The sequence below is a fragment of the Ranitomeya imitator genome, chromosome 1 (genome assembly GCF_032444005.1).
Source record: "Ranitomeya imitator isolate aRanImi1 chromosome 1, aRanImi1.pri, whole genome shotgun sequence".
Classification (NCBI taxonomy): Eukaryota; Metazoa; Chordata; class Amphibia; order Anura; family Dendrobatidae; genus Ranitomeya; species Ranitomeya imitator.
Genome location: NC_091282.1, coordinates 778536134 through 778561081, shown reverse-complemented (window position 1 = coordinate 778561081; position 24948 = coordinate 778536134). Strand labels below are relative to the sequence as shown.

General features: G+C 43.4%; 1 protein-coding gene across 1 annotated transcript in view; it reads left to right on the top strand.

The window, feature by feature from the left end:
* The window catches only part of EFCAB11 (EF-hand calcium binding domain 11), a 49955-nt gene that overhangs the window by 13099 nt on the left and 11908 nt on the right, over nt 1–24948 (top strand). Inside the window, exons 2-5 of the mRNA XM_069736645.1 lie at nt 8081–8176; nt 12973–13015; nt 13411–13512; nt 14067–14157. Coding sequence (XP_069592746.1) covers nt 8081–8176; nt 12973–13015; nt 13411–13512; nt 14067–14157 — 332 coding nt within the window. The remainder of the gene's footprint in view (nt 1–8080; nt 8177–12972; nt 13016–13410; nt 13513–14066; nt 14158–24948) is intronic.

The window sequence follows — 24948 nt, the reverse complement described above, 5'->3', positions numbered from 1 at the left end:
GTTACCCTTGAGAAAATAAAAAATTGCTTGCTAAAACATCATTTTTGAGGAAAGTAAAATGATTTTTTATTTTCACGGCTCTGCGTTGTAAACGTCTGTGAAGCACTTGGGGGTTCAAAGTGCTCACCACATATCTAGATAAGTTCCTTGGGGGGTCTAGTTTCCAAAATGGGGTCACTTGTGGGGGGTTTCTACTGTTTAGGCACACCAGGGGCTCTGCAAACGCAACGTGACGCCCGCAGACCATTCCATCAAAGTCTGCATTTCAAAACGTCACTACTTGACTTCCGAGCCCCGACATGTGCCCAAACAGTGGTTTACCCCCACATATGGGGTATCAGCGTACTCAGGACAAACTGGGCAACAATTACTGGGGTCCAATTTCTCCTGTTACCCTTGAGAAAATAAAAAATTGCTTGCTAAAACATCATTTTTGAGGAAAGAAAAATGATTTTTTATTTTCACGGCTCTGCGTTGTAAACGTCTGTGAAGCACTTGGGGGTTCAAAGTGCTCACCACATATCTAGATAAGTTCCTTGGGGGGTCTAGTTTCCAAAATGGGGTCACTTGTGGGGGGTTTCTACTGTTTAGGCACACCAGGGGCTCTGCAAACGCAACGTGACGCCCGCAGACCATTCCATCAAAGTCTGCATTTCAAAAGTCACTACTTCCCTTCTGAGCCCCGACGTGTGCCCAAACAGTGGTTTACCCCCACATATGGGGTATCAGCGTACTCAGGAGAAACTGGACAACAACTTTTGGGGTCCAATTTCTCCTGTAACCCTTGGGAAAATAAAAAATTCTGGGCTAAAAAATTATTTTTGAGGAAAGAAAACGTATTTATTATTTTCACTGCTCTGTGTTATAAACTTCTGTGAAGCACTTGGGGGTTCAAAGTGCTCACCTCACATCTAGATAAGTTCCTTTCGGGGTCTAGTTTCTAAAATGGGGTCACTTGTGGGGGGTTTCTACTGTTTAGCCACATCAGGGGCTCTGCAAACGCAACGTAACGCCCGCAGAGCATTCCATCAAAGTCTGCATTTCAAAATGTCACTACTTGACTTTCGAGCCCCGACATGTGCCCAAACTGTGGTTTACCCCCACATATGGGGTATCAGCGTACTCAGGAGAAACTGTACAACAACTTTTGGGGTCAAATTTCTCCTGTTACCCTTGGGAAAATAATAAATTGCAGGCTAAAAGATCATTTTAGAGAAAATAAAATTTTTATTTTATTTTCATGGCTCTGCGTTATAAACTTCTGTGAAGCACTTGGAAGTTCAAAGTCCTCACCACACATCTAGATTAGTTCCTTTGGGGGTCTAGTTTCCAAAATGGGGTCATATGTGGGGGATCTCCAATGTTTAGGCACACAGGGGCTCTCCAAACGTGACATGGTGTCCGCTAATGATTGGAGCTAATTTTCCATTTAAAAAGCCAATTGGCGTGCCTTCCCTTCCGAGCCCTGCCGTGCGCCCAAACAGTGGTTTACCCCCACATATGGGGTATCAGCGTACTCAGGACAAACTGGACAACAACATTTGCGGTCCAATTTCTCCTATTACCCTTGGCAAAATAGGAAATTCCAGGCTAAAAATCATTTTTGAGGAAAGAAAAATTATTTTTTATTTTCATGGCTCTGCATTATAAACTTCTGTGAAGCACCTGGGGGTTTAAAGTGCTCAATATGCATCTAGATAAGTTCCTTGGGGGGTCTAGTTTCCAAAATGGGGTCACTTGTGGGGGAGCTCCAATGCATAGGCACACAGGGGCTCTCTAAACGCGACATGGTGTCCGCTAACAATTGGAGCTAATTTTCCATTCAAAAAGTCAAATGGCGCGCCTTCCCTTCCGAGCCCTGCCGTGTGCCCAAACAGTGGTTTACCCCCACATATGAGGTATCGGCGTACTCTGGAGAAATTGCCCAACAAATTTTAGGATTCATTTTATCCTATTGCCTATGTGAAAATGAAAAACTGAGGCGAAAAGAATTTTTTTGTGAAAAAAAAAAAGTACTTTTTCATTTTTACAGATCAATTTGTGAAGCACCTGAGGGTTTAAAGTGCTCAATATGCATCTAGATAAGTTCCTTGGGGGGTCTAGTTTCCAAAATGGGGTCATTTGTGGGGGAGCTCCAATGTTTAGGCACACGGGGGCTCTCCAAACACGACATGGTGTCCGCTAACGATGGAGATAATTTTTCATTCAAAGAGTCAAATGGCGCTCCTTCCCTTCCGAACCTTACCATGTGCCCAAACAGTGGTTTACCTCCACATGTGAGGTATCGGTGTACTCATGAGAAATTGCCCAACAAATTTTAGGATCCATTTTATCCTGTTGCCCATGTGAAAATGAAAAAAATTGAGGCTAAAAGAATTTTTTTGTGAAAAAAAAGTACTTTTTCATTTTTACGGATCAATTTGTGAAGCCCCCGGGGGTTCAAAGTTCTCACTATGCATCTAGATAAGTTCCTTGGGGCGTCTAGTTTCCAAAATGGGGTCACGTGTGGGGGAGCTCCAATTTTTAGGCACACGGGGGCTCTCCAAACGTGACATGGTGTCCGCTAAAGAGTGGAGCCAATTTTTCATTCAAAAAGTCAAATGGCGCTCCTTCCCTTCCAAGCCCTGCCGTGCGCCCAAACATTGGTTTACCCCCACATATGAGGTATCAGCGTACTCAGGACAAATTGGACAACAACTTTCGTGGTTCAGTTTCTCCTTGTACCATTGGGAAAATAAAAAAAATGTTGCTAAAAGATAATTTTTGTGACTAAAAAGTTAAATGTTCATTTTTTCCTTCCATGTTGCTTCTGCTGCTGTGAAGCACCTGAAGGGTTAAAAAACTTCTGGAATGTGGGTTTGAGTACCTTGAGGGGTGCATTTTTTAGAATGGTGTCACTTTTGGGTATTTTCATCCATATAGACCCCTCAAACTGACTTCAAATGTGAGGTGGTCCCTAAAAAAAATGGTTTTGTAAATTTCGTTGTAAAAATGAGAAATCGCTGGTCAAATTTTAACTCTTATAACTTCCTAGCAAAAAAAAATGTTGTTTCCAAAATTGTGCTGGTGTAAAGTATACATGTGGGAAATGTTATTTATTAACTATTTTGTGTCACATAACTCTCTGGTTTAACAGAATAAAAATTCAAAATGTGAAAATTGCGAAATTTTCAAAATTTTCGCCAAATTTCCGTTTTTATCACAAATAAACGCAGAATTTATTGACCTAAATTTACCACTAACATGAAGCCCAATATGTCACGAAAAAACAATCTCAGAACCGCTAGGATCCGTTGAAGCGTTCCTGAGTTATTACCTCATAAAGGGACACTGGTCAGAATTGCAAAAAACGGCCAGGTCATTAAGGTCAAAATAGGCTGGGTCATGAAGGGGTTAAAGGGACCAAATGTAATTGGACAGATTCAATCATTTTAAATAAAACGTTCATTTTTAGTACTTGGTTGAAAACCCTTTGTTGGCAATGACTGCCTGAAGTCTTGAACTCATAGACCTCACCAGACGCTGTGTTTCCTCCTTTTTGATGCTCTGTCAGGCCTTCACTGCGGTGGTTTTCAGTTGCTGTTTGCTTGTGGGCCTTTCTATCTGAAGTTTAGTCTTTAACAAGTGAAATGCATGTTCAATTGGGTTGAGATCAGGTAACTGACTTGGCCATTCAAGAATATTCCACTTCTTTGCTTTAATAAACTCCTGGGTTGCTTTGGCTTTATGTTTTGGGTCATTGTCCATCTGTAGTATGAAACGACGACCAATCAGTTGGGCTGCATTTGGCTGGATCTGAGCACACAGTATGTCTCTGAATACCTCAGAATTCATTCGGCTGCTTCCATCCTGTGTCACATCATCAATAAACACTAGTGACCCAGTGCCACCGGCAGCTATGCATGCCCAAGCCATCACACTACCTCTGCCGTGTTTTACAGATGATGTGGTATGCTTTGGATCATGAGCTGTACCATGCCTTCGCCATACTTTTCTCTTTCCATCATTCTGGTAGAGGTTGATCTTGGTTTCATCTGTCCAAAGAATGTTCTTCCAGAACTGTGCTGGCTTTTTTAGATGTCTTTTAGCAAAGTCCAGTCTAGCCTTTTTATTCTTGGAGTTTGAGTGGCTTGCACCGTGCAGTGAACCCTCTGTATTTACTTTCATGCAGTCTTCTCTTTATGGTAGATTTGGATATTGATACGCCGACCTCCTGGAGAGTGTTGGTCACTTGGTTGGCTGTTGTGAAGGGGTTTCTCTTCACCATGGAGATTATTCTGCGATCATCCACCACTGTTGTCTTCCGTGGGCGCCCAGGTCTTTTTGCATTGACGAGTTCACCAGTGCTTTCTTTCTTTCTCCGGATGTACCAAACTGTAGATTTTGCCACTCCTAATATTGTAGCAATTTCTCGGGTGGGTTTTTTCTGTTTTCGCAGCTTAAGGATGGCTTGTTTCACTTGCATGGAGAGCTCCTTTGACCGCATGTTTACTTCACAGCAAAACCTTCCAAATGCAAGCACCACACCACACCTCAAATTAACTCTAGGCCTTTTATCTGCTTAATTGAGAATGACATAATGATGGGATTGCCCACACCTGTCTATGAAATTGCCTTGGAGTCAATTGTCCAATTACTTTTGGTCCCTTTAAAAACAGGGTGGCACATGTTAAGGAGCTGAAACTCCTAAACCCTTCATCCAATTTTAATGTGGATACCCTCAATTGAAAGCTGAAAGTCTGAACTTCAACTGCATCTGAATTGTTTTGTCTAGAATTCATTGTGGTAATGTCTATAACCAAAATTAGAAAAATGTTGTCTCTGTCCAAATATATATGGACCTAACTGTATGTATATATATATATATATATATATATATATATATATTGTGACCCCTGTGACAGGGGGTGCTGTGAGTGCTCCTTGGGGTGTGCATGGAGGCATATCTGTTGTGATAATCGTGGTAAAACAGTGACTGGCTGTGTTGTGAATGGTCGATATGTGTCGCAGAGGGAGTGTGCGTGGTAAGTCTGATGCAATGTTGTTCTGGGACCTGTAGTCCCTCAAGAGTGTGTATATGTATGGTGTAGTTGTAAGGGGGACTTACTAGGCTAGTTGTGTGAGATGGGTGGGACAAACTAGCCACACATCCACACTCCCATTCAGGGCAGTGGTTAAGGGTATATAATGTGACCAGGGTGTGGGTCACACGTGCCCGTGTGGTTCCAGTGGAAGGTCCTGGAGAGCCTGTGTGTTGGAAGGTCCTGGGAGTAGAACCGGATCCCTGAATAGCACACTGAACAACCTGTGTTGAATTTCCTGGGAGTAGGAGTCCTGAAGAGCACGTGGTGGGGCTTTGGACCTGGTGGCCTGGGGTGTTGGACAGAGGTCCTGAATAGCACCTGGACAGGTCACATGCTGGGGTGTTGGATTTCCTGGGAGTAGGAATCCTGAAGAGCACATGCTGGTGTGTTGGATTTCCTGGGAGTAGGAGTCCTGAAGAGCACATGGTGGGGCTTTGGACTTAATAGTAGCCTGGGGTGTTGGACTGACATCCTGAATAGCACCTGGACAGGTCATGTGCCTGGGGTATTGGACTGACGTCCTGAATAGCACCTGGACAGGTTATATGCCTGGGGTGATGGACGAGGTCCTGAATAGTACCTGGACAGGTCATATGCCTGGGGTGTTGGATGAGGTCCTGAATAGCACCTGGACAGGTCACATGTGCGGTTCATGTGAGGAGGAGATGCCAGTGTGTTGGATTTCCTGGGAGTAGGAATCCTGAATAGCACACTGGGCAACCTGTGTTGGAAGACCTGGGAGGAGGCTTCCTGAAGAGCACATGCTGGTGTGTTGGGAGGTTCTGGGAGTAGGACCGGATCCCTGAATAGCGCACAGAAAGACTATGATTCTGGATGGTCTATGTGGGGGAAGCTACCGTCCTTCGGTGGGTCTGGATTGACTAGGATATGCCGCCCAGGCAAGTTGGTGATCCCTGTGAGGCAGCTTTCTCGGAGGAGTGGACTGACAAGGAGTCAGCAGGTGGTCTCTGGTAACTGGGCGAAGTGAGAGGTCCAGCATGTTTAGTGTCCGTGAGACAAAGCCGTAAATGAAGTGTTAAGATAAAGCTGCAAGTTAATATCACCAGTTGGTGCCTGTTGTGTTTCTAAGAAATGTATATAATGAACCGTGCACAACCCAGTTTATGACACTTTAATAAACCGTATAGACTGTGTTTAAGTAAAAAAAATCGTGCCTGACTACGTTAATCCCGTGCCAAGCGAGTGTCCCCAATACACTTAGTGAGAGCAATATATATATATATATATATATATATGTATATACAGTATAAAAATATATATATATATATATCTATATACATAATTGTCTAAGGGGTACTTCCGTCTGTCCTTCTGTCACGGATATTCATTGGTCCTGGCCTCTGTCTATCATGGAAATCCAAGTCGCTCATTGGTCGCCGCAAAACAGCCACGACCAATCAGCGACGGGCACAGTCCGGAAGAAAATGGCCGCTCCATACTCCCCGCAGTCAGTGGCGGGTGCCCGCTCCCCGCAGTCAGTGTCCCCGGCGCTCCGCTCCCCGCAGTCAGTGTCCCCGGCGCTCCGCACCCGGCAGTCAGTGTCCCCGGCGCTCCACTCCCTGCACGCTCCATACTCCCCTCCGGTCACCGCTAACACAGGGTTAATGCCGGCGGCAGGGTGGATAAAAATCAATGTTTAAAAAGAAAAAAAAAAAAAAACGGATTTTTTTTATTTAAATCGGATTTTTTGGATTTAAATCGGATTTTTTTCAATAAACTGCTTTTTGAGGAAAATATTTTACCATCCAAAGGTTCTTCCATCATGAGATAAAGCTGAGTTGTTTAACTCAGTAGAATAAAGGCTGTATATGTGTAACATTCACAATGCCATGCTCTTCCAGAGGTTTCTGTAGGATTAGTGGGCAGTTTCTCTCCTATATTATCACAGACGCTCGCTTTACTTACGCAGTTCTCAAAACTGAATTTGACTCCGCAGAGGTCCCAGCCTCTTCTTCACGGCAAAAATGTTACAACATGAACAGAGTTGAGAAAAAGACCTTAATCCTATTGTTCTACAAACCTATGAATACAGAATCAACCCCTTCAGTGCCAAGTCCAAGAAGTTAGACAATATGTTTCTGATTGTTTGGAGTGGAATAGATCTGCACAACACAAGAAGAATGTGAATCTAAGTGTGAGGAGGAGGAAGGGCAAGCAGACAAGAAAATGAAAGTGAAACTTTGAGCACAATACTGCAGCATAGCCACAGACAGACAAGTCTGGATCTGTTTGTGTGTACGATCTGAGGTTTATTACATTCTTTCCTTATAATGGCAGCAGGCCGTAAAAGAGACCCAGTTTGGGAATATTTTAATGAAGCTCCTTCGCCTATCGGTAAGGCAGGCATGCGTGCAAAATGCAAACGATGCAACAAATTGATGCAAGGCCTGGTGGCGCGAATGAGGCAACATCATGAGAAGTGCGGTGATGAAGATGAGCGTATTTTCATACGCTGAGTGTGACGTCGGCCTTAGACCCACGTGGATTGGGCTAATTTTGGTGCAGATCAGCAGCTGTTCACATTGGTAAAATATACACTGAATTTGCAAGTTTCAGCAGCAGCCGTAAGATCTGAACGAATTTCATCCAAGCGCTGTGCATTATTTCTGCACGGAAACCGTCTGCAAGGTGGCGTTTATAATCTTCAGCATGTTAATGCCTATTTCAGATGTTCATTGTGGATTTCAATCTTTATTGTAGAAGGGTAAAATCCATAGCAAAACTGCATGTAACAAGTTCAGATTTTGCTGCAGATTTTCTGGACAATCAGTGGAGAAAAACTTGAGAATGGCTTCTTCACAGTTCTCCCCCAATGCTTCTAGGCTTCTGAATGGCGACTTTACCCACCCGCACGTCTATATAGGAACAAGGGGGATGTGACTGTAGAACAGCGCACCCCTCAGGACACTTCATATAAGGACGTTTCCTCTTTAGGATTATTGCTGCTGACCTTCCCTCTGATTGGGTCTCTGCAGGTGTTCAAGGCTTGTGATGAAGGCAAGAAGGGTTATCTGAGCAGAGAAGACCTGAAGGTGGCTGTCGTGATGATGTTTGGGTATAAACCCTCCAAGGTAATTAACTCGGCCCTGTATTTGGTGGAATGTGCGGTAACTTTTATATAGGGGAAGCTGTAAAGTAGAAACGTCCATCCCTCATGCATTGCCACAGTTTTCCAGCAGATGGCAGCAGACAGTCACTGATGTGTAGCTATTAATGCTCATGCTTCCTGTAGTTGCTGTTGGTATTTTTACCTCTCACTAGGACTCCCATTGTGCTTGTGGATGATGAGGAGGCCGGGATCACGCTCCGCTCTGGAGTGCCGGCGCCACAGCTTGGATTTCACATGCGAGACACGGACGTGTTTCTTGCATGTGTGATCCCGGCCTTACTGTATTGTTTCTAATGAACAAGAACCAGATGCACTTGGCATCGTTCTTCCCACCAGTGTTAATGCCACAGTTTAGTCTTCAGCAACTTTACTAGTACTTTACTCATCTTGGACTAGTTTTGTGCTCTTTTCTCCATGCGCAATTCTTCTCTGAGCTGCCAGCAGTTTAGCTCCATCCCATGTGTGAGACATGTCCCATTTAGCTTTTACTATCCGAGCTCCCACTGGACACTGCTACCTAGTAAACTGGGAACCAGCAGAATTCTGGATTTTGCTTTGGGCTTGAACAGAGAAGAAAACCCCCATGTAATTAATGTTTTTAAAGGGAACCTGTCATCCCCAAAATCGAAGATGAGCTAAGCCCACCGGCATCAGGGGCTTACCTACAGCATTCTAGAATGTATCCTGAAAGATGAGAAAAAGAGGTTTATGGAATGCTGTAGATAAGCCCCTGATGCCGGTGGGCTTAGCTCATCTTCGATTCTGGAAGTGACAGGTTCCCTTTGAGTCATTCAACTTATGTACAGTGCCTTGCGAAAGTATTCGGCCCCCTGGAACTTTTCTACCTTTTCCCACATAACATGCTTCAAACATAAAGATGCCAAATGTAAATTTTTGGTGAAGAATCAACAAGTGGAACACAATTGTGAAGTTGAACGAAATTTATTGGTTATTTTAAATTTTTGTGGAAATTCAAAAACTGGAAAGTGGGGCGTGCAATATTATTCGGCCCCTTTAATTTAATACTTTGTTGCGCCACCTTTTGCTGCGATTACAGCTGCAAGTCGCTTGGGGTATGTCTCTATCAGTTTTGTACATCGAGAGACTGAAATTCTTGCCCATTCTTCCTTGGCAAACAGCTCGAGCTCAGTGAGGTTTGATGGAGATCATTTGTGAACAGCAGTTTTCAGCTCTTTCCACAGATTCTCGATTGGATTGAGGTCTGGACTTTGACTTGACCATTCTAACACCTGGATACGTTTATTTGTGAACCATTCCATTGTAGATTTTGCTTTATGTTTGGGATCATTGTCTTGTTGGAAGACAAATCTCCGTCCCAGTCTCAAGTCTTTTGCAGACTCCAACAGGTTTTCTTCAAGAATGGTCCTGTATTTGGCTCCATCCATGTTCCCATAAATTTTAACCATCTTCCCTGTCCCTGCTGAGGAAAAGCAGGCCCAAACCATGATGCTGCCACCACCATGTTTGACAGTGGGGATGGTGTGTTCAGGGTGATGAGCTGTGTTGCCTTTACGCCAAACATATATTGGCTTTAGGACAATTCTTTGTGTTTTTTCATTTAAGACAAATTAAATGAAGATAATAATACCAAAGATTTTGTGATTGCAATCATTTTCAGGAAGAAACTGAGTATTATCTGACAGAATTGCATGGGTGTCAATACTTTTGGCCACAACTGTACAACTGAACATACAGTATATGACAGAACATACAACATATAACATACAACATATGACAGAACATATAACAACATACAACATATAACATACAACAGAACATACAGCATATAACATACAGCATACAACATAACATATAATAGAACATACAATATACAACAGAACATATAACATACAACAGAACATATAACATACAGTACATACGTTACATACAATACAGACATACAGTACATACAACAGAGTACTTACTCGCCATCACCTTTTCACCTTGATCCCCGAAGCCAGTGTCACCTGTAAAAAATATTAAAATAATAAACAAACACTATACTCCCTGATCCGCAGAAATCCAATTAAAATGAGTGTCCCACGATGATCTCCCGTGGAGAGCAGCAGCATCAGCTGATGCGACCGCTCTCCAGGGGCTCCAGGAATACAATGACGGAAGGTATCCTTCCGCACTGTATTCCTCCGCCACTATAATAATAATAATAATAATCTTTATTTTTATATAGCGCTAACATATTCCGCAGCGCTTTACAGTTTTGCACACATTATCATCACTGTCCCCAATGGGGCTCACAATCTATAATCCCTATCAGTATGTCTTTGGAATGTGGGAGGAAACCGGAGTACCCGGAGGAAACCCACGCAAACACGGAGAGAACATACAAACTCTTTGCAGATGTTGTCCTGGGTGGGATTAGAACCCAGGACCCCAGCGCTGCAAGGCTGCAGTGCTAACCACTGCACCACCGTGCACTGTGCGCGCCACTGTAAAAAATAGTCCCTAGAAATTTCCCACGCAGCATTGCCATAAAGTGAGACCCTGAACTCAGGTAACCTCTTCAGTGATGCACTGCAGGAGCCATTGTCTCCTGTCAGTGTGTCACTGGAGGTCCTATAGAGCAGTGACATCACCCGATGTCACTGTTCTATAGAGGAGATTGTCGTGGGACACTCATTATTAATTGGACTGCGTCGGACAGGGAGTATACGGTTTATTATTTTTAATTTTTTGCAGGCGCTCGAGTATGGTAAGTATGGTTAAATTGAGAATAATAAAATACTTTTTTTCTGGCTGTGTTTTTATTGTTTTGTTTAACTTTCACTACTATTGGATTAATAATGGATAGGCGTCTTATTGACGGATCCGTTTTTAAAAAAATTTGCCGGATCCTGCCTGATGGATAGATGTACATAAATATATGGATAGTTAGGCTACTTTCACACATCAGTTTGTTTCCGTCAGGCAGGATCCGGTGAATTTTTGAAAAAACGGATCCGTTGCAAATAGTGAAAAACTGATGCAACTGATCCGTTTTTTTTTTTTTTAGAGAGAGAGAACAGAAAATGTGCATGATTTCAATGGAAAAAATGCATGAAAAACTGGATTCAGAGGCCGGATTCATCATTTCACATTTGTTTCATACATTTTTTGCCGGATCCGTTGCTGTTCATTTTTTCGCCGGACAGAAAAAACTTTCTTCTGTACATTTTCTCCTTCCGCCGGAAAGTTATTTTTGACGGATCCAGTAAAAAACGGATGAAACGGGTGGCCATCAAGCACAATTGGCGCTAATACAACTCTATAAGAAAAAAACGGATCTGGCAAAAAAAACAAAACGCGTCCGTTTTTTCAAAACTTGCCGGATTATGCCTGACGGCAAAAACCTGATGCGTGAAAGTAGCCTAACTATCCATATATCTATCTACGTCTATCCATAGATATAACTATCTACATCTATCTATCTCATTCTATCTATCTATCTATCTATCTATCTATCTATCTATCTATCTGTGTAATGGAGTGTGGGTTGGACAAATGTAAAAAAGGAGGTTGGACAAGAAATGACATCACAAATCTTTTTTTTGTTCAATAATACATCTTTACTTAGCTTTCAAAAACGCATAAAAAAGCATTAAAAAAATGCACCAAAACCGCGCAAAAAACGCACATGCGTTTTCTGCCAAGAGCTGCGGATTTAGTGCAGAAAAATCCGCAGGCAAATCTGCAACGTGTGCACATAGCCTAAGTTTTCATCGCCGCAGCTGAATGATTTACAGTTACTACCCAGCCTGAGTACATGTGGGGGTTGCCTGGTTGCTAGGGAATCCCCACATGTAATCAAGCTGTCTAGTAGCTGTAAATCATTCAGCTGTGGGGATGAAAACTTAATCTCTGAACACTAACAAATACTCGGAGATCACCCGAGCAACGAGTATACTCGCTCATCATTACTCAAACTTCAAACAGAACCCCGAGACTATCACAGAGCAGGTGCATTTAGGCTATGTGCACACGAAGCGGAAAATGCTGCGGATCTGCAGCGTTTCCGCAGCTGCTGGTCCGCAGCAGTTTCCCATGAGTTTACATTACAATGTAAACCTATGGGAAACAAAAAACGCTGTGCACATGCTGCGGAAAAAAACGCGCGGAAACGCAGCAGTTTACATTCCGCAGCATGTCACTTTCTGCGGATTCTGCAGCGGTTTTACAGCTGCTCCTATACAAAAACCGCAGTGAAATCCGCAGAAAAACTGTGGGAAATCCGTGGGAAATCCATGATAAATCTGCAGCAAAAACGCATCGTTTTTGCCCTGCAGATTTATCAAATCCGCTGCGGAAAAATCTGCAGTGGACCATTATACGTGTGCACATAGTTTTATACGGAGACTTGATTACACACAGGTGGATTATATGTATCATTGTTACGCATTTAGGACAACATTGGATCATTCAGAGATCCACAATGAACTTCTGGAGTGAGTTTGCTGCACTGAAAGTAAAGGGGACGAATAATATTGCACGCCCCACTTTTCAGTTTTTGAATTTCCACAAAAATGTAAAATAACCAATAAATTTCATGCAACTTCACAATTGTGTTCCACTTGTTGATTCTTCACCAAAAATTTACATTTGGTATCTTTATGTTTGAAGCATGATATGTGGGAAAAGGTAGAAAAGTTCCAGGGGGCCGAAGGCACTGCAGATCTATGTTCAGATAATGTTTCTCTGTTCCAGGCTTCCATACACATGAATATGGCTCATTGTTTCTTTCAGCTCGAGGTGGACACAATGGTGCCGGGCCTGTCCAGGACTGGAGGTAACAGAAGAATCTGCATCGGCTGCTACATCTGCAGCACTTTCATTATTACTAATAAAGGGCACCTTAAGATTTTTCTGACCAGAGTGGGCTAATATGTAAGGGTCTGCGTGCTGACAGTGCACCGGTCTTGTCTGTTTTGCACACCCTGCACCTGTCGGTGATGTAAAATGTTTTCTTCTACCACACTACAGTAAAGGAGGCTGATTCTGCGCAGGCTGCCGCTGTGTCGCTCCCATTGTTTACAGGCAGAGCAGGGCTGTTGTTATATGATTGACAGGTCCGGTCTAGGATCCTGCGCTCTGACAGTGCTAGGACATCACTAAATATACAGGCATCAGTGTTAGAAAACCTCAGTCGCACACAGAGGATAACGTCGTCTTCTTACCCCACAGAAGTGACACCCGATGAGTTTGTGAAGCTGATGACCCTGAAGGGCAGCGTGCAGCCGAGCTTCGGAGACCAGAGACAGATATTTTCAGTGTTTGATTCTAACTGTGAGTATTGATCTCCTCGAGGTCAGAAACTTCTATAGTAATAGGTAACTTTCCCCTGTAGCTTGTCATTATAGCGGCAGGTTTTCTTTTAGCCCAAGATTTCCACTAAACTCATGTCTCTTGATGTGTCCTTAGCTTTTATAAGCTGCATAGTCAGCAGTTTACATCCTGTCCTGGTTCTGGGGGAGGTGAAGCTGCAGGAGATCAGGTCCTGGATAGTCGGTGGCATGTGTACAGAAGAGCTGACGGCCTGTAATACACAGCCCCACCATCCCCAATATTCCGTGCAGACACTCTGCGCAGTAGGTAATGCTCGGCTTTATACCTGCCTGTAATGATAAGATACATGACAGGAAGCCATAATCTGCAGAGCAGCCCCCTGTAACTTTCAGGTCAGGGCAATGATGAATATAATGCTCGCTCCACAAGTTCTACAATGGACGATTGCTAGAAGGGCCGCCATGCGTCCATGCATAGTATACGTGTATTCTACTGGCTGACTGGTGTCTATATTTCGGGTCCACAACACTTCCCCCTTCTGCCGTTGTCCACAGGTCGGGGATTTTTAAACCTGGATGACTTTAAGCGGGCATTTAAACGAGTGGCTCCACACTTACCTGAGCAGACGATCATCGAGGCTTTCAGGTGAGCAGCGTATGTCTGCAAACAGTAATATTTTACAGATCTGATTTTTTTTCCACACATGGACGTCGGTTCTGCATGGAAAAATTACAAGATGCGTTAGTGCGGTCTGAATTATAGACGAGTGCATGTAAATGCAAGAACCTCCTGCGCCCAACTTATGGATGGGGCTGATAAATATAGAGGTGATATTAGTAGTTTTCCGCACCGTGCTGTTAGTGCCCCCTATGCTTTGATGAAAGGATTGTCACGGTGGGTTCGCTATAAGAATCTCATTCTGCACAATTAATGCCCTCACTTAAAGGGGTTGGTCAGTCTGATCATCGGGGGTCCAGAAATCGGCTGTTACTCCAGCTGCTGAGGACTTGACAGGACATAACAGATTCCATCCTTTCTCTTCTCTGGCCAACAATGTGGGGACCCCTGTGTTGCCTGGCTCTTAGGCCGGGTGTAAAGAATATAAACATGCCCTATTTCTGTAATGGGGAAGGGATATATCCTGTCTGCTCGGGCGCTGTGTCTGTAGCCGCCGCACTGACAACGAGAACAGCATTTAGGGGTGATTTATCGAAAAGATAGAGTTGCCTCCATTATATGCGGTGACATCCGTAGCGACGAGCTCTTTTTAACATTCCGGTCTGTCCTCACCAGTTTATCACTCGCTGCTGAATTTCCAGCCAGTTGCTGCGGAATTATGAACCCAGACAGACCTCACAGGAGGTGGCGAAAAGCGTTTATATAAAAATAATGGAGCCCGAGAGAGGCGTCCAGATCCGAACAGGCAGGACGTGTAATGAACGCTACTCTGGAAACGGCGCATTTTATTGCGTGCTGATTAGCATGCTCGGAAGGCGGCGTGCCCTGCGTTTTATGGCACCATTATTGCCTTCTATTATCTCCCCTCGGTCCATCCCCGCGGCTCCTGCACCGCGGCCGATAAACACGGGGGTCAGATGCCCGGGAGCACCTCCAATTATTTCACTTCATTGTCCGCTAATAACGACCTCATTGTTTCCTGCCGCTCTCCTGTAATTAGAGGCAGAAGCCGAGCGATACGCGGCTGGCGACAATAGAGGCGCCGATACCGCGCTCCCTCTGCAAGTTAGATTTATGGACCTGTACTACAGAGCCGAATGAATCTCCTGCGCTCATCTCCCAGCGCCGGTCACCATGGAAACCACATACACAGAGCCGCGGCGTTTCACCTCTGGTGATTCCGTCAGACGATTTTTTTTATTTATTTTTTTTTCCCTTTGTTGCTCCAGCTTAAGCAGCTGTCTTCCCAGCCTTTCATCACCAGAAAATTAATCATTGGCGCAGGTTTTTTTCCCTCTCCTCTCTGCGTCTTCCTCATACAACATTTATAAATGTCTTTTTTTGCGCTGCAGAAATAAGAAGAAAAAAGTGTAATGAGCAGCGACTCAATAACAGATGTGTCACCAAATCCCAGGTAAATGCAGCCATTTTATACAGTGCGACAACTTTACACGGATGGGCGAGGCATCTCGAGGCGGCGGGAGCTGTGCGCAGTGCAGATCTCACACTCAAATATAAGGGTTTCATTTTGGCCGATGTTCCCAGTCCAACTTGTCAGCCCATTTTGGATGCAACCTGATAACAATTGCACTCCGCATCAAATGCAATCTTAAGGCTATGTGCACACGTTGGGGATTAGGCTTAGGAATTTCTGGTGCAGATTCTGCCTCTCCTGGCAGAAAACGCACCTGTGGATTTGTCGCATTTTTTGTGCGGTTCCGCAGCGTTTTTTGTGCGTTTTTGCTGTGGTTTTCTTGCGGATTTGCTGTGTTTTTTACCCCTGCGGTTTTCTATAATGGAATGGGTACAAAAACGCTGCAGATTCACAAAAAAGAAGTGACATGCTACTTCTAACCGCAGCGTTTCCGCAGCGGATTTACCGCAACGTGTGCACAGCATTTTTTGTTCTCATTGATTTACATTGTACTGTAAATCAATTGCAGATCTGCAGCGTTTCTGCACCTCAAAAAACGCTGCGGATCCGTAGAGAATCCGCAACATGTGCACATAGCCTAAGTTAGAAAACGAGCAGAAGGATTTCTCAACTTGTTGCTTATATAGCGCCATCATATTCTGCAGCGTTGTATACTGGGCTGTGGAGTCTGAGTCGGAGGTTTGGCTCACCCGACTCCACAGCCCTGGTTGTACAGAGATCATCATTATTGACGTCTTTCATTTTCTGAGTTCAACTTTCTCAATAGTAATAAAATAAAAAAGTATGGTACATGAAAAATCAGTAAAATAAAAATTGCAACTAAATTTTAAGAAAAAGTAAAAAAAAAAATGTATAAACATGCTAAAGAATTGGTAAAAATAGATATGAAAGTATAAGAAAAATCATGTTAAAAAATGAAGTAGTGAAACTAAAAGTCAAAGCAATGAATTAAAATCAGTAAACCACGTCTTAAAAAAAATAAGAAAAATACAGAAAAATCTGAAATTCGAAAAAATATGAAAAAGCAGTAAAAATAAAAATCTGACATTCTTGAATAAAAATAATCAATGTAAGGAAAAAAAAAGATGAAAAAAAGGAATAGAATAAGTGAAAAAAAAAATCTGAAAATCCTGTGAAAAAAGTAGTGAAACTGGAAAAGTAAAAACAATGAGTTAAAATAAGTTAACCACATCTTAATAATTAAATAAAAAAACAGAAAAATCTGATACATAAATTTGAAGAAAAAACCTGAAAAACGAGCAGTAAAAACAAATCTGAAAAAACTGTTGAATAAAAATAATCAATTAAAAAAAATACAAATACAAGGAAAAATTATGAAGAATAAAGGGAACGAATAAACAAATAATCAGAAAAAATAGTAAAATAAAAAATCAGTAAGAAATGCACAAAAACCATCTGAAATAATTTTAACAAATCTTAAAAATAAACCTAAAATAAAGAAAATCAAAAATTTGACAAATTAGTAATTAGACATGAGCATCTGGTGCAAGTTTCTTGTTGAAGCAGAGCCAGCCATATACTCAGACTACCAGAGATCTGGTTATGACTGACGCAGCGCCGCTGTAGGTGAGCAAACAATTAAGTGGCTGCCTGCTGGGTGGAGAGGAGCCGCTCATCTGTCAGGATAGATGAATACTCCATTAGGGAGGGGATCCTGGCTCAGTAACGTCTTCTCTCTCTCTCTGGTTGGGCCTGGTGTACCTCCACGGACACATCTTGGAGAGGGGCTTGTGTGCGGCTCGGCCTGCTCGGGGTTGGAGCCGCTACTTTACTGTTCCACACTACTTAGTCCCCTCCGGCCACGTTCCCGTGTACGAAAATGCTACATTTTTTCCGCTGCGTTTTTTCTGTGGGTTTCTGCACCATAAAATGCAATAGTACTCTGCTCTGAATATTAACGTTGAATTTCTTTTTCTAACGCTTTGCTCCTTTTTTGTGTTTTTATTTATTTTTTTAATGTATTTTTTTCAAGCTCTCCATAAAAGACTCTCTAAATTAAAAACAAAAACCCAAGAATGCAGAATTTGTGCAATGCAGGAACACGGCCTTATTGAGTCCTGTGATTTCCTCCAGGAATTCCAGCCGTCTGTTTAATATAAACACGGTTTGCGCTTTTCATGAATATCACCGCTGCCCGTGTTACATCTCGCCTCTCCGTGACCTTCCCTCACTGTTTTGTCATTGAGGATGAATAAGACACTCTGCTGCAACAATACGAAGGATTAAAGGGGCCGGGGGCAGCGGATGTCTTGTAGTATTTTATTATATCATTGCTGTGTAGAGTGAATGGGCCGTATCCCCATCACAGGAGTGCCCGAGCCAATGCTCCGCTGCTGGTAGACACTGTGGCTGACATTCACACAATTTGCTTTATTTATTTTTTCACATCTTATTTTCTTTATTTTTACACATCTTCATTGAGAAAAGACCCTTCTTCTCCCCAGAGCCGGGATCATCACATCATCTCCCACTAGTGTAAACGGCGACACTTCACATTCTCAGCTTTCTGACAACCAAACAAAATATGATGCAAAAAAAATAATCTCAGCCATATGGCTCGAGAAATGTGTCAGCGGACAAACTGCGCAAAGCCTCCGGGGCACTATCCCTCACGTGTCGAGTGTGTGCAGCAAAAAATCTGCATCGTGCTGAGAGGAGGAAAACTTCCCCAGATAGCTGGAAATTTACATCAGACGAAGACTATAATGCACAACTCAACTGCAGACGTAGAGGGTAACTGCAGCACCAGCAGAATAGTGAGTGCAGCTCTGGAGTATAATACAAGAAAGAACTCAGGATCAGTACAGGATCAGTAATGTAATGTATGTACACAGTGACTGCATCAGCAGAATAGTGAGTGCAGCTCTGGGGTATAATACAAGAAGTAACTCCGGATCAGTACAGGATCAGTAATGTAATGTATGTACACAGTGACTGCACCAGCAGAATAGTGAGTGCAGCTCTGGGGTATAATACAGGATGTAACTCAGGATCAGTAATGTAATGTATGTACACAGTGACTGCACCAGCAGAATAGTGAGTGCAGCTTTGGAGTATAATACAGGATGTAACTCAGGATCAGTAATGTAATGTATGTACACAGTGACTGCACCAGCAGAATAGTGAGTGCAGCTCTGGAGTATAATACAGGATGTAACTCAGGATCGTTACAGGTTCAGTAATGTAATGTATGTACACAGTGACTGCACCAGCAGAATAGTGAGTGCAGCTCTGGAGTATAATACAGGATGTAACTCAGGATCAGTAATGTAATGTATGTACACAGTGACTGCACCAGCAGAATAGTGAGTGCAGCTCTGGAGTATAATACAGGATGTAACTCGGGATCAGTACAGGTTCAGTAATGTAATGTATGTACACAGTGACTGCACCAGCAGAATAGTGAGTGCAGCTCTGGAGTATAATACAGGATGTAACTCAGGTTCATTAATGTAATGTATGTACACAGTGACTGCACCAGCAGAATAGTGAGTGCAGCTCTGGAGTATAATACAGGATGTAACTCAGGATCAGTAATGTAATGTATGTACAGGGTGACTGCACCAGCAGAATAGTGAGTGCAGCTCTGTAGTATAACTCAGGATCAGTAATGTAATGTATGTACACAGTGACTGCACCAGCAGAATAGTGAGTGCAGCTCTGGAGTATGATACAGGATGTAACTCAGGATCAGTAATGTAACGTATGTACACAGTGACTGCACCAGCAGAATAGTGAGTGCAGCTCTGGGGTATAATACAAAAAGTAACTCCGGATCAGTACAGGATCAGTAATGTAATGTATGTACACAGTGACTGCACCAGCAGAATAGTGAGTGCAGCTTTGGAGTATAATACAGGATGTAACTCAGGATCAGTAATGTAATGTATGTACACAGTGACTGCACCAGCAGAATAGTGAGTGCAGCTCTGGAGTATAATACAGGATGTAACTCAGGATCAGTAATGTAATGTATGTACAGGGTGACTGCACCAGCAGAATAGTGAGTGCAGCTCTGTAGTATAACTCAGGATCAGTAATGTAATGTATGTACACAGTGACTGCACCAGCAGAATAGTGAGTGCAGCTCTGGAGTATAATACAGGATGTAACTCAGGATCAGTAATGTAATGTATGTACAGGGTGACTGCACCAGCAGAATAGTGAGTGCAGCTCTGTAGTATAACTCAGGATCAGTAATGTAATGTATGTACACAGTGACTGCACCAGCAGAATAGTGAGTGCAGCTCTGGAGTATGATACAGGATGTAACTCAGGATCAGTAATGTAACGTATGTACACAGTGACTGCACCAGCAGAATAGTGAGTGCAGCTTTGGAGTATAATACAGGATGTAACTCAGGATCAGTAATGTAATGTATGTACACAGTGACTGCACCAGCAGAATAGTGAGTGCAGCTTTGGAGTATAATACAGGATGTAACTCAGGATCAGTAATGTAATGTATGTACACAGTGACTGCACCAGCAGAATAGTGAGTGCAGCTCTGGAGTATAATACAGGATGTAACTCAGGATCAGTAATGTAATGTATGTACAGGGTGACTGCACCAGCAGAATAGTGAGTGCAGCTCTGGAGTATAACTCAGGATCAGTAATGTAATGTATGTACACAGTGACTGCACCAGCAGAATAGTGAGTGCAGCTCTGGAGTATAATACAGGATGTAACTCAGGATCAGTAATGTAATGTATGTACAGGGTGACTGCACCAGCAGAATAGTGAGTGCAGCTCTGTAGTATAACTCAGGATCAGTAATGTAATGTATGTACACAGTGACTGCACCAGCAGAATAGTGAGTGCAGCTCTGGAGTATGATACAGGATGTAACTCAGGATCAGTAATGTAACATATGTACACAGTGACTGCACCAGCAGAATAGTGAGTGCAGCTTTGGAGTATAATACAGGATGTAACTCAGGATCAGTAATGTAATGTATGTACACAGTGACTGCACCAGCAGAATAGTGAGTGCAGCTCTGGAGTATAATACAGGATGTAACTCAGGATCAGTAATGTAATGTATGTACACAGTGACTGCACCAGCAGAATAGTGAGTGCAGCTCTGGAGTATAATACAGGATGTAACTCAGGATCAGTAATGTAATGTATGTACACAGTGACTGCACCAGCAGAATAGTGAGTGCAGCTCTGGAGTATAATGCCAGATCTGCCATAACTCCAGATTAGCAGTTGTCCTCAGTTTTCATGATGCTGGTAGACTTTGCCTCTACCGTGGCATTTGAAGTGTCTTTTTTTTTTTTTTTTTTTTTTTTTTTTTTTTACTTTGTTTATTGAAAAAACATTTCCCATGTCCATGAACAGGAGTACACTTTGTTATTACACTGGTTTACAAAATTAGAAGCAACAATGTATGAACTAGAACCTCTTCATTCCCATGTCTGATCACTATCCGTCCAGCAATGTTACACTGTGGTTATATTTTTCCATACATCTAACCACACGTTCTAACTTATTATCTCATTATATATTTACTGGATCGCATATTTTGCAGCGTCTTTGTTGATGAGAACACTGTGACCTCCCACATTGTAGTTCATCATTACTCTCCGCTTGTCCCGCATCCTCTCCAGCATTGAATGAGTTAAGTTGCGCTTGATTAGACGTCTTTCTCCCTCCTGATTTATAATTGGTCCCTGGGAGAGAAGTCAATTACTTAATGTGCGCGCTTCTGAAGGCTGCATTGTGGAGCGTCCTTATCCATACGAGATACTGCGCCTCTTGTATTCAGCAACGGAGAAACAAACAAAATGAGCTGTGTAATTAATCTGACTGCCGAACGCTGGGAAACAATGCAGTGTAGTGGAGCGATAGCCAGCAGGAGATTCTCCGCAGGAGGTGCCTGGATCCTGCGCAGCCACTGTATGGAAGTGAGTGGGTAACACAGCCGTCCCCCCCTGTCACACCTGGACATACAGGATGTGTTACATCACAGCACATAGGCAGATCAAGCATTGGACCGGCTCACGGTTCTTCCAAAACCTCATGCAAAAGAACCAAATTTTCTATCACCTGTAGCCCTCACTTAGCCTGGGACTGTACAGTGACGGGGACTCAAAATCATTCTGCAAAGCTGCGATTTTGCTGTGGAAAAGAAAAACAACTGGAAATTGAACAGATTTGTGACTCTGTGTCGCAGTCGGAGGTTACAGTGTGTCACCATAGGAAGACGTCACATGCGAGGTTCCAGCGCGCCTCATGTCGACATGTGAGGTGCACTGTCTGCTACAGCAAGTAGTCCTAAATGCTGCGATGCTGGAGCCTGCGACCACCTGTAAGTGACCATGCTCAATGCCAAGTGTCAGCCTGAGAGGGGTAAAGCCACCCGCACTTGAGTCTGGAGCAGCGTAAACTTCTGAAAATCTTTGTCGGGAACATTTCATGCCCATATTCCTGGTGCCACGTGTAGTCTGGTACAGGGGGAATCATGGCCGGCTGTGGCCTCCATGGTTCGGGCTCCTTGTTTTTATCTACCATGACATTTTCATGGTTTGGAGGCTTTTGATTTCTGACAATCGTTTGGACGAATGTCTTTTCTTGTTTCTGCAGACGCTGAGCACTGGAAAGTAAGGGGTTTTCCAAGTTTCATTTGAACAGTTTAAATTGTTAGTCCAACTTGGAAAAAAAACATAAAAAAACGAACAACTAGTAAGTTATTAAAATAATCTGAGGCTCTGGTGGTCTGTGCTGAGGCTGGAGGCATTGTCCATCTTATCACTGGGGCCTGTGATAGGCTGCAGCGGTCAGGCAACATTGATGGGCACATCAGAGATGCACCCAATGACACTTGGCTAGTCAAGTGACCGAACAACAAAGTGTCATTGCCTCCGGCCCCAATGTGCAGACCACCAGAGTGGTGTGCACTGGATCCAGGGGGAAGTGCGAGTGCTGATTTTATTTGTTTTTGTACTCATGACACAACTCCTGTAAATCATCCCATCAGATACCTGACTGTGACTCAGGACCTTATCTCCTAACATCAGAGCCTATCCTCAGTTCTGCTTCTGTTGCTGACCGGAGAGATTTGTACTGACTAATGTGTTGTGACAATCTGCAGGGTTGGTCATAGATTCTGAATGTGCACAACAACAAACCAGGGATCTTGCAAATTTGAGAAAAATTGCAAAAAAGGAAGGAAAACTCTGACCTATAGCTTTAGTCTGCGATGTTCCTCTGACTGCAGTGTCTGGTAAATGGCCATTAGTGGGAACTTTCTGCAGCTTTTGTGCCATGAGCTGAAGATCCTGCCTGCTGACTGACCATCTGTGATCAGATCTGTGCTACCATGAGATGTAAGGAGCAGAATAATGTATCGCAGATGTCCTTCCAGAACGTCCTTACTCCACGACTCATCGATCGCCCTGACCCACCTAATCCATCTGTGTCCTGCAAAATGCCCCATGTGTCAGGCTGCCGGACACAGTGACAGTGCCCTGGTCTGTGTGACACTAGTCCTCACACCCACTTCTCGCCTTTCACACTTTATAAAGTCCTTTCCATGATTTGTTGTGCGGAAATGTCTTCACTCCAAGGTAGAAGCCGGGTGACTGCTCCTGATGGAGGTGCATTGGTGGCCGTTAGGGACCAAGGTGTATATACCCCGGGGATTACCCGGCCCTTCATCTGTATGTAGGAATTCCCTGGTTGTGTCAGCACGCCGGACTCGCATCTCTAGGATCGCTCTTCTTAGAGGATTATATGATTAGCCTCTCTGGCCCATTATCTCCGGCGTATAATCACTTTAAGATGCTTCTAGATACTTACCTGCTAAAGTACTTGAATGATTTGATCCCCACTCGCTGGCCCGTTCGCGGCATCATGTGGATGGCACTTGTGCACCTGTTCCCTGCATTCGGGGCTTCTCTCCGCTGGCTGCTTTTTAATGCCGGAGAGGTACTTCACCGTGTAATTGTTCTCCGCAGCGGCTCGGCCGTCTTACTGGGGACTACAAGAGGATGGTGGTAAGATGGGATGATAGACGCCGCGGCAGCAGGGAAGGCGACACTCTGCCATCTGCTGCCTACCTTGTGGCTTTATTCGTTTTTTAACTTGCGTCTTTTTGAAGTTAATTTTTTGAGATGAATGAATCAATTCGTAGGACATGTGACAACTTTTCTGTGGCTGCTGGACGGGAGCGCTGCAGACGTCTCCAAGCCTCAAGGGCTCTTCTGATTTGCAGACGTAACATCACTGCACACGTGACATAACGCCAGAGATGCCGACAGGTAAGAGGAGGCCCATAAGGCTCTCGTCTGTCGGCCACTGGACCCGGGTCCTGCTATTCGATTCTTTCAACTCCATTATCTTCCTTGTGTTTTTTTTTTTCCACCTTGTGGTTTTTGTTATCCAGATTTTTGCGACCATTTTATAATCTGCAACTATTAAAAATGTCCTGAAATTTTTTCGCAACTGTACTTCAGTATCCTAGCATCTATGTATTTTTGGGGAGGGCAATATGTGACTTTTTACAGCTTTATTGAAATTTACGTAAAAAAGAAAACAGACGAAATATGAGCATTTCTGATTTTGTGGAATTTCTCAAACATTATCCAGTTTGTTGTGTTCGGTGCAAAATCCACCAGCGCAAAAAAGAAACACAAGACAAAGAAACATATCTTCAAGAAAACCGGAAAATGATGAGTTGATTTCATTTTTTCAGATACTAATTTGCTGTCAGTGAATGAGATGCTGTCATGGAGGAAAACCTGGCTGTGGACAATTGGGTGTCTTTTTTTTTTTTACCTCCATCAGGTTTTTTTTTTTCACTATATCGAAAACTTTTCAATGTCGAAGCATCCTGCAAAGACTAAATGCTGCGTTTTTTTACATGTATAATGTTAGTGAAACAGCAGACAGATTTGTGCCACTGCTGTAGAGGCATTGAGCGCACAGAGCATTGTCTATACTGGATGCAGTTGTACCCGCGTCTCAGCAGAGAGCCAGGAGTATCGCCTCTAGATGGAAACGAACCTCTATTCATTCAATCAAAGCAAGTAGTGATCTTGAAAATTGGGATTGAAACAAAGTTTTTAAAGGAAATGTATCATTCTGTGGACGGCTTTTGTCCGGCTGTACAGGCACATGTGCATTCAATGATGATACCTTTCTATACTAGCATAGAATCCATATGCAAATCAATCTGAAAGTGCACAGGGGGCGTCAGTATTGTCAAGAGCCCTGCTTCAGACTTACAGCAGGAGTCTGTGCACGCCTTACAGAAGGACAGAGAGAGTAAGGAGCGTTGTGTTGAGCTTACCTGCT